The following is a 10,660-nucleotide window of genomic DNA, read 5'->3' as shown; positions in this document are numbered from 1 at the left end:
TGTTTGTTAAAGCAATGCAGTGCCGAATCGCAAAAAAATGGGCTGATCATTAAGGGGGGGTAAATCCTTCCGGTCCAGAAGTGGTTAGGATGGTTGTGGAGTTAGGTAAGTAACACTTTCACTGTGACAGATAAGTGATAGCTTTGGATACTTTGTACACATTATGGATCTCTTTTGTTTTGAATTCTAAGCTCCTCCAATCAGATCTCTCCTGTCACTTTGTCACAATATAACACACACGAGGCATTGACAGAACTCGCGAATCCACCAATGAAATCACAGAAGCCGTATCGCCACACCCACACAGCGGGCTCTCCACATATCAGCTCCCTCTCCCACAGCGAGGCTTGGTCCGCACGCATGGCGGCTCGCAGAGCATGCCGGGAGGCGTAATGTCCGCTCTCTTGTTGCGGTTGTTCTCAGAGCTGAGCGGCTCGGTACCGCCGGACCCCGGGGGAGTGAACGCGGCAGGCTTTGGGGTTCCGGTGCTGCTGCTGGGCCCCCCGGGCTCCCGGAAGAGCGGCCTGCTGTTTATGGCGGCGGTGCTGGCGGCAGAGGAGGGAGCGGGGCCGGTGGTCTTCCTGTCCCGGGAGCCTCTGCAGGAAGTGCCCAAAGGAGGGAGGGCGGCCCGGGATCCCCTCATCCTCAAGGTGCACACCGGGCTCTCTACTGCTTCCTGTTTATCTTTGTGTTTCCATAGCAACGCCCCTCCAATATGGACCCCAGGATACAGGGGAGCTTAGTATTTAGGCCTCATTCTCACTTTGGCGTCCCAGGAACGAGCAGAGACAGGCGTGTTTATGTGTTTGTTCCTGGAACATTTATGGTGCTATTAACCACTTCTGGACCGGAAGGTTTTACCCCCCTTAATGACCAGGCCATTTTTTGTGATTCGGCACTGCGTTATTTTAATGGAAAAATTGCGCGGTCGTGTGACGCTGTACACAAATAAAATTGATGTCCTCCCCCCCCCCCCCATAAATAGAGCTTTCTTTTGGTGGTATTTGATCACCTCTGCAATTTTAATTTTTTGCGCTAGAAGCCAACAAAGAGCGACAATTCTGAAAAATAAAAACTTTTTCACAATCTGCTATATAACATTTCCCCCCCAAAAAATTAAAAAAAATCCTAAATTTTTCATAATTTTAGGCAAATTTGTATTTTGCTACATACTTTTGATAAAAAAAGTTGCAATAAGCGTATATTTTGATTGGTTGGCGCTAACGTTATCATGTCTACAAACTATTTTTTTTTTACTAGTAATGGCGGCGAGCTGCAATTTTTAGCGGGACTGCGACATTGCGGCGGACAGATCGGACCCTTGAGTGACATTTTTGACACTTTTGGGGGGACCAGTGACATTACTGCAGTAATCAGTGCTCTAAATATGCACTGTTACTGTAATAATGACACTGGCAGGGAAGGGGTTAACCTAGCAGTGCTGGTGAACCTTGGCACCCCAGATGTTTTGGAACTACATTTCCCATGATGCTCATGCACTCTGCAGTGTAGTTGAGCATTGCGGGAAATGTAGTTCCAAAACATCTGGGGTGCCAAGGTCTGCCATCACTGAAGTGGGTAAGCAAAGGGTTAAATGTGAGCCTAGTGGAGTGTTTTCTAACTGTGTGACGCGACTTGAAGCAATGCCGGCGTAATCTTGAGGTCTATGGACTTCGAGTTGCATCAAAGTTGGACCAAAGTAGTGCAGGATCTACTTTGAAGTCGCACAGGTATGAATGGCACTCATTGGAAATCATGGGGTACGACTTGTCATGCGACATTGCAGTCCCATGTCGCACAACTGTGAAAGGGGCATTGGGGTTGCCACGTGCGCTGCGCAAAAAGAAAGTGCGCTGAGATGCACCATCCTGCTACGCCTCCTGTGAATAGGCAGCCCTAGTATGCTGTCACAAGGATAAATGTGACAAAAACACAGGGAAAAAAAATGATGCATCGCGAATAGCTGCAGCCGCAGGGGACCCGCCATAACAGGGCTTGACAAACTCCAGGTCGCTATGGTGACCAGAAGTTTCGACCTGGCGCCTGGCCGCTCTCTTCCCCATTTAGTTGTTGACCTGGAAGTGACATGTGACGTCATTTGACGGTGTCCGCGGCCATCAAGGCCGGGAAAGAATGTAATGCAGTGCGATGTGCGTTGCATTCCATTTAGTGGAGCACAGGGGAGATATGCAGGGTCTTTTAGACCACGGATCTTTCATCAACCAAATAACGACCACCCCCTCAGTTTTACTGCGGCAGGCAGCCGCTCCTGGGCAAAGCGAAGTTATGTTATGTCGCTCGCTCAGGAGACTCTAGGGGGCGATCGTTAGCTGGGGAGCCAGCGCGTGTGACCGGCGGCTCCAATGGCCGCCGGCCACTCACGATCTCCCGCAGCAGAGAGAAGGACAGACGGCTGATGTAAACACAGCCATCTGTCATTCTCACTGAAGTAATCACAGAGGCTATGTGATCCTGCTATATAGGATTGCATGTCTCTGTGATTACTTCACAAGCCACGCCCCTAGGGACACATTTAACCCACTGATCACCAGTAATGTTAACCCCTTCCCTGCCAGTGTCATTTTTAAAGTAACAGTGCATATGTATAGCACTGATTACTGTAGTAATGTCACTGGTACCCCCAAAAATGTCAGGGGTCCGCCGCAATGTCGCAGTCCCGCAAAAAAAACCGCAGATCACCGCCAATACTAGTAAAAAAAAAAAAACAATAAAAATGACATAAATCTTTCCCGTAGTTAGTAAATAAAAAAACTTTTGCGCAAACCAATCAAAATACGCTTATTAGGATTTTTTTCTTTACCAAAAATATGTAGCAGAAAACAAATTGGCCTAAAATGTTAAAAAATTTAGATTTTTACATTTTTTTTTTTTTTTTTTGAGAATTTCATATAAATACATTTGAAAAATATTGTTATTTTTTCAAAATTGTTGCTTTTTTTTTGTTTATAGCGCAAAAAATAAAAAACGCACAAGTGATCATATACCACCAAAAGAAAGCTCTGTTTGTGGGAAAAAAAGGACGTCAATTTCATTTGGGTACAGCGTCGCACGACCGCGCAATTGTCCATTAAATTCACGCAGTGCGGAATCGCAAAATAGGGCCTGGTCATTGAGCAGCCAAATCCTCCGGGGCTAAAGTGGTAAAGAGAACCTGTCGCAAAACAAAAATTCACATAGGGGATTTTTTGTCTTCTATTTGATAGGAAACAAAGTAATTGTAAAAAAATTAATGATACACAAAAGAACATAAAATCCAAAAAAAAAAAAAAAATTGAGACACCCCCCACATATACCCAGTTCCAAAGTGAATCCACGTGGAAGGGCACCTGTGCCTGAAAATGTTGTTTGCGATACACATGTTACATAGGCACCTAGGAATGAGAGGAATAATTCTAGCACCAGCCCTACGTAATGCTGAACTGATGACCTTAAGAGGGCTTTTAAAGCATCACCTGTAAAAAATATAGGGTACTGACATGTTTAAGGTTTGACATGTTGGGTATCTGTTGCACCCTCAGCTTTTATACTTTACCAAAAAAATTGGGTAATTTATTGCTTTTTTATTTTCTAACCGAAATGTTGTGTTTCCTAGACCTTTGCGGTAATATTGCGTGACCTAAAAAATTGGAACAACCAATTTTATTCTCTAGGGTGTCTGCTTTCAGAAATATATAATGTTTTGGGTTTTATATAATCTTAACCACTTAAGCCCCGGAAGATTTTACCCCCATTCCGACCAGGGGGTATTTTGCGATTCGGCACTGCGTGACTTTAACGGACAATTGCGCGGTCGTGCGACGCTGTACCTAAACTAATTTGGCGTCCTTTTTTTCCCACAAACAGAGCTTTCTTTTGGTGGTATTTGATCACCTGTGCGATTTTTTGATCACGCGCTATAAACAAAAAAAGAGCGTCAATTTTGCAAAAATAACAATATTTTTCACATTTTTTTATATGAAATTCCCCCCAAAAAAATGTAAAAATCAAAATTTTTTAACATTTTCGGCCAATTTGTTTTATGCTACATATGTTTGGTAAAAAAAATCGCAAAAAGTGTATTTTGATTGGTTTGCGCAAAAGTTATCGCGTTTACTAACAAAGGGAAAGATTTTTGTCATTTTTGTTGTTTTTTTTTTTTTTAACGCGTAATGGCGGCGATCTACGATTTTTTTTTTTTTTTGCGGTACTGCGACATTGCGGCGGACAGATCGGACCCTTGACTGACAATTTTGACACTTTTGGGGTTACCAGTGACATTTCTACAGTAATCAGTGCTATATATATGCACTGTTACTGTAAAAATACACTGGTAGTGAAGGGGTTAACTTTATTTGGGAGGGAGGGGCTGTGTGTGTCCCTAGGGGCGTGATTCTAACTGTGATTGGCTGTGGCTTGAGCTGTAAGGACACTGATCAACGGATCTACATAGTAGATCCATGTGATCAGTGTCTTTACAGCGAGGAGAATGACAGGCAGCTTGTTTACACAAGCTGCCTGACATTCTCCCTCTCCCCCGCCGATCGCCGAGTGGCCGGCGGACATCGGGTCCGCTGGTCACACGCGCGGGGAGGTCCGTGACCACACGGGAGCGGGAGCGTGCCTCCGGCGGCGCGCGCTTGCTCCCTAGACCCTCACAAGCAAGCAACGTAGCCCTACGTTAGTTTGCCTGTGAGGGGCTGACCGCCGACGTAGATAGTCGTGCGGCGGTCGGCAAGTGGTTAAGGCCTAAAATGATTTTTTAAACGTGTGCAAAAAACCCCCCCACAAAAAACGTCTCTGGCTGTGAAAGGGTTAAATAAGTTCACCTTTGGGAACATGTTACATGTTCCGCCCGTAAGATTTGTTTAAAAAAAAAAAATGGCTCCTAACTTTTTTTTTCTCTGGCTCATAGATTCAAAGCAAACTTGTCAAGCCCTGGCTTACAGTGACAGTGCTCCCGGATAACAGGACTTCTATACGGTTATTGTTTGTTATCCCCTCAGAGTTCTGCTCCCCCTTCATACTCTTGTGGGAACATGCGTGTTACTCCAACACCAGGAACCACATACCACTTGCAGTGCCAAGCATTCGGAATGGCACCACAACGCACCTTGTGTACGGAGGTGTGGAGCACTGCAGTTGGGTGAGGGGGAGGGAAGACATAGTTGCACTGTCAAAAATGGCGCAGGTGCTTTTTCTGGGCTGTTGAGGTGCATGCCAGCCCATTCGTTTTGTATAGACTGCCTAGGGCAGTGATGGCGAACGTTGGCACCCCAGATGTTTTGGAACCACATTTCCCATGATGCTCATGTACTCTGCTGTGTAACTGAGCATCATGGGAAATGTAGTTCCAAAACATCTGGGGTGCCAACGTTTGCCATCACTGGCCTAGGGCCTCTATCACAGGGGGCGCTGAAGCATGTATACTACGAATAGGCTGTGAGTTTATGCTGCTGCGTGCAGCCGGCCCATAATATTCTATTATAATATGGGGACACTAGCTGCACGGACCTGGGTGCTCATTCTGACTTGACTGGTGTGCACACTGTCTGCGTTCAGGGCTGCTCACCCACACGCTGCTGCCCATGCACCTGGTGGGTCCCCATATGGCGCTTTTCCACTGCATGGAACCGTACCAGTTCGGCACGCTTTTGTGCTTTTCCACTGCTGGTACCGCATGGTATAGGGTCGGAACGGTTCGGTACTGTACGGTATAGGTTTGCTTTTCCACTGCATGGAACCGAATGGTACGGTACGGTACGGCTCTGAAAAAACAGTACCTACTCGATTGTGGTTCCAATAGGTACCAAACTGGTACCATATCCCACAATCCTTTGCATGCAGTCACTACTAGCCACTGATTGGTCAGAGAATCACACCCACCCCGTTGTTATCCCACCCACTTAACTTTAGTACTACTTTAGTGGAAAAGCAAACCTATACCGTACCATACCGAACCGTTCCGACACTATACCATGCGGTACCAGCAGTGGAAAAGCAAGCAGGGCCGAGTAGAGCCGAGCTGGTACTAGCCGGTACTTGCAGTGGAAAAGTGCCAATAGATTTACATGGGCCGCCTGCAGGCAACATCTGGCGGCTGCAGCCACGTGAATAACTGGCCAGTTCACAGAGTAAATGCCTTGGTACCTTTTGTAAACCACCTCCACTCTGGACAAAATGTGTAAGCCGCTCCGCCCTACGTGTTACGTCATATTGACTTCTTCAAAGAAGCAATTGTTTATGGTGCACAGAAAATAAATCTCCAGTCCAAATCCAGTTAGGGGGTTTAGATCTAACTTACAGTATAACAGATGTTCAGAAGGGGTTTTGAATAGGAAGAAAGGGGAGTCTAGTGTAAAAATCTGAGAACTGACTAAAAATATAGCTGTATGTTTATGTTGGTTATTAACCTTTTTTTTTTCTTTACCCTTCTCTCTGTCTTTACAGCAAATCAGATTTGTGTACCCACCATCACTGAGGGAGCTGCTTCATTTCTTCTCCTCTCTCCATGTAGCATCTCCACCCCCATCGCTGATCCTGCTTGATAGTCTAGAGAGATATCTACCGTCTACTGGCAGCCTTACAGATGGAGCTCATCTATTTGCTCTCATGTTGGACTCTGTATCCCATCTCCGCTGCGGCTTTATAGTCTCAGCCGTGCCCAACTCAGACGGGTCGGATGGTGCATTTACTGCTGTAGAAAGGTACTTTCCAAACCAGTGTCTGCTCTGTCCTGTCATGTCGGCAGAGACCGAGGAGAGACAGTTTAGAGTTAACTTTCCTTCTGCACACCTGCAGTGGAATCTATATGTGGAGCAAGATGGAGGTCTAACAATCTCCTTTACTGGTTGCCAAGAGGACAAATCAACCAGCAGTGAGGACAAAACGTAATGTGGAGTATTTTTCCTTTTTACTAAATTCAATTCCTTGCTGGAGCCATTGTATGAATTGAAGGATTTGAGCAAACCTCATTACAGTTTTACCTTCTGATTCCTAGAAATGAACAGGCACATTATTTTTTGCACTGTAAACAAAAAGAGTGGCAATTCTGAAAAAAATTAATATATTTATTACTTTCTGCTATATAATTTCCCAATAAAAAAAAAAAAATCAAATGTTTTCATAATTTTAGGCCAATTTGTATTCTGCTACATATTTTTGGTAAAAACAAAATCCCAATAAACGTATTTTGATTGGTTTGCGCAAAAGTTATCGCGTCTACAAACTAGGGGAAAGATTTATGTAATTTTTATTTATTTTTTTACTAGTAATAGCGGCGATCAGAGATTTTTAGCGGGACTGTGACATTGCGGTGGACAGATTGGACGCCTAACATTTTTTACACTTTTGGGGAGACCAGTGACATTACTACAGTAATCAGTGCTAAAAATATGCACTTTTACTGTACTAATGACACTGGCAGGAAAGGGGTTAACCCAGGGGCGATCAACGGGTTAAATGTGAGCCTAGGGGGTGTTTTCTAACTGTGTGGGGGATGGGCTTATGGAATCAACACCGAGACCTGTGTTCCAAAATAGGGGGAACACAGGAGCTCTGTGTTGATTGCTGAGAGAACAACGGTCTGCTGTGTTTACAACAGCAGACCGCTGGTCTCTCTCAATGGGGAGCGATCGCGGGTGCCAGTGGCAATTGCGGCTGCCAGACTCGCGGATTAGCTTCCCCGCTAGCGAATGGGCTCACATGTGCCCGCAGGATCGCTCCCGCGAACCGCCATACAGGTACGGCGATTTGTGGGAACCTGGTGACCTGCCACTGTATATCTTCGGTGGCTGGTCAGCAAGTGGTTAATAAATAGTTAGAAAATACTGCACCTTGTATAGATTGTTCTACACATTACATTATTTTAAATTAAATTTGAGTTGTAGGCTATTGCTAACTATGCTTAAACCTGCTCTCACCCCCTCCTACATCCTATTTAAACTACCCTGTAAAAGGAAGATGCTTCTACTTACCTATTCTGGGGGCATACCGGTCCTGTCATGTGATCTGCCCAGCTTCAGGGGACAGGAGAGATCGCTGACAGCCATATGTTTACTATTGGCCAACTATCGATTGTTCCTCCTCTACACTGAACACGGCCGCTGGGAGTGGATCATGTGACCAGACTGGAGTGCCCTCAGAATAGGTAAGTGTAAGCCTCTTTCCTCTACAGGGTAGTTAGAAGGGGGGTGGTAGAAGATATAAGCATAGCCAGACAATAGCCTGAATTTCAATTGTAAAGATAATAAAAGGAACAACTCTCTGCACTGATGTAATGTAATATGTTGACTTTTTTTTTCTATATTAAACATATTTTATACTTTTCTTTGTCATGTTGTATTGAAATTTTGAAAAAAAGATACTTGCATGAAAGTACAGTAAAACCTTGGTCTACGAGTAACGCGGTTTACGGGCGTTTTGAAAGACAAGCAACGTTCTTTTTTTAAATGTTGCCTTGGTTAGCGAGCGCTGTCTTGATATACGAGCAGTAGTTTTAATGTAAAAAAAAGAATGACACTCACAATGGTAAAGTGTTTGGTAACCCACACTGCTATTTCGCTATAATCCTCTTTGTTTCCTAATGCTAGCTGCTCCTGTCACTGTTTTTATAAAAACAAATGCTGGCTTTACCCGATTTCAGAGCGCCGATCGGCCATCACGTGACCCGCTGCCTCTTTCCTCTCCCCACCTGACATCTGCAGGAGGCGGAGCCAAGATTCTCCCGCTGACGCCAGTCAGGAGGGGAGGAGGAGAGAGTCGGCTGGTCACATGATGGCTGAGCGGTGCTCTGAAATTGGGTAAAGCCAGCATTTTTTTTTTTGGAGCAGCTAGCATTGGGAAACAAAGAGGATTATATAAGATAATAAAAGGTTTTTTCAGCATTAGAAGGGGGGGGGGGCACCTGCCACAGGAGCAGAAAGAAGGGAGGGGGGGGGGACAGTGCAGGGCTGTGGATGATGGAGACACGTACACTGATCATGGTGTCAGGGCTCAGCAGCCATGATATACCATGGTCAGCGTACAGGAGGGAGGGCAAAAACTGGCAGGATCAGCCAGGTTTTTTTATGTGATACAGGGGCCAAATTACACAGTACACTTTATACTGTATTTTGTATTGCCGTGATCATTTTTATATGAGTAAATGGCTGTGGAACGAATCATCTGAGTTTCCATTATTTCTTATGGGGAAATTTGCTTTGATATAAGAGCTCTGTTGAATTATATTCGCAAACCAAGGTACAGTATTACTGTATTAGAGATGTAAAAATTGTTTTGAAGGAGTTCTCTGGTCACAGCATACACTTTCATTTTATCAGCATTGTAATAACAATACAAACAATAGTTATATTTGACAATTCAATATACTGTAAGCTTACTTGATAAATCTCCTTTCACGTTGAGTTCTGCCTTTCTACTGGCCGTCTCTTTCCACAACCTACTGGATTCCTTGCATGCTTTGCAGCTTCTCCTCCATTGCTAAGGACTACATATCCCATAGTACACTACTACCTGCAAGCAGTGATTCCTTTACTGACTCCGCCTCCTGAAACTCCTCCTCTCAGCACCTCTGTAATTCAGAAGGCGGGTTCTGTGAGATGTGTGACACAGCAGTGCCTATACACAGGGCATAGTGATTGCGTGTCACAGAAATCAAGGAAGTAAATGTGTGGGATCTTCACAAAGTAAGTTTACAAACTTCAAGATTGTTCAGAGTAATAGGAGTAGGCTAGAAATAATGACAATACAATGTACAAATGAAAATAAGCAGTACAGATGGTCTGACGGCGACATGCCCCCTCCCTACGCCTTTATAGATCATGTTAGAAGCAGGAAAATCAATGATTGAACTCTCCAAAATGGAGGAGGAGGGGGGGGGGGGGGGTGTCACTGTTGGACCATCTCTACTGCTTTTGCCTGAAGCCAGAAGTTCGGAGCCAGGAAGAGGACCGGCATCCCTGCAGTGAAGATTTCCAGCTGCCTGTACAACATGGGGGATTCTTTATTACAGGTAAGTGGAGTGATTAAATCTGAAGGGATTTCTCTAGCGCTCATCGACAGACGTAGTCCTCGGTGATACACCACCTTCGGGTTATGTTACCTCCGCAGGAGCAGGACTAGACAGGAAATTAAAAAGCTCTGGCCACACCCTAGGGGCAGTCCCAGAGGGTATATCCTCTCTCTCTCTGCCTCAGCAAATCAGTTATTTTCTGTCTAGTTAGGAGTAAGGACCTAGACACCTTGCTGGGATCTTAGGTCCTGGCAAGAATTTTTTCTTAAAGGATTTTTTTTTTTAGACAGCTTTTTCTCCAGTGTTCCTGTGAGATCTTCAAGCAAGAAAGCTGAACTGGGCGACGGGCTGGATGTTGAGATCCGGTGGTCACCCCAGTTCAGCCTACGAGCGCGTGCAGGCCATAGCTCCGCTCTGGGTCGGCCGCGACAAAGTCCCATTAAAGGACTGTCCACGCGAGTTAAACGTCTCGCCGAAACGCCAAAGACCATGAGTCACGGCGTCCGTATCGGTCGACAGCCCTCCCGCCCCGGTGGAGAGGGGTACTGTCAGGAGTTGGTGCCCGCCTGGTTCCGGTATGGTGAGTAGTATGTTCCCCCTTTTTCCCTGACGGGTTTTGTGGTGAACGCGGGCCCCTCTCTGTATGGTAAG

General features: G+C 45.3%; 1 protein-coding gene across 1 annotated transcript; it reads left to right on the top strand.

The window, feature by feature from the left end:
- Nucleotides 1-346: 346 nt before the first annotated feature.
- Nucleotides 347-6,922, top strand: SWSAP1 (SWIM-type zinc finger 7 associated protein 1). Its single transcript, XM_082256248.1, has 2 exons — nucleotides 347-650; nucleotides 6,448-6,922. The coding sequence occupies exons 1-2, from the start codon at nucleotides 378-380 to the stop codon at nucleotides 6,889-6,891; spliced, it is 717 nt and encodes a 238-aa protein (XP_082112374.1). The 5' UTR covers nucleotides 347-377; the 3' UTR covers nucleotides 6,892-6,922.
- Nucleotides 6,923-10,660: the final 3,738 nt, after the last annotated feature.

The sequence above is a fragment of the Pelophylax lessonae genome (assembly GCF_965119305.1).
Source record: "Pelophylax lessonae genome assembly, chromosome: 4".
Classification (NCBI taxonomy): Eukaryota; Metazoa; Chordata; class Amphibia; order Anura; family Ranidae; genus Pelophylax; species Pelophylax lessonae.
Note: the sequence above shows the minus strand (reverse complement) of the source record. Positions and strands in the feature narration are given on the sequence as shown.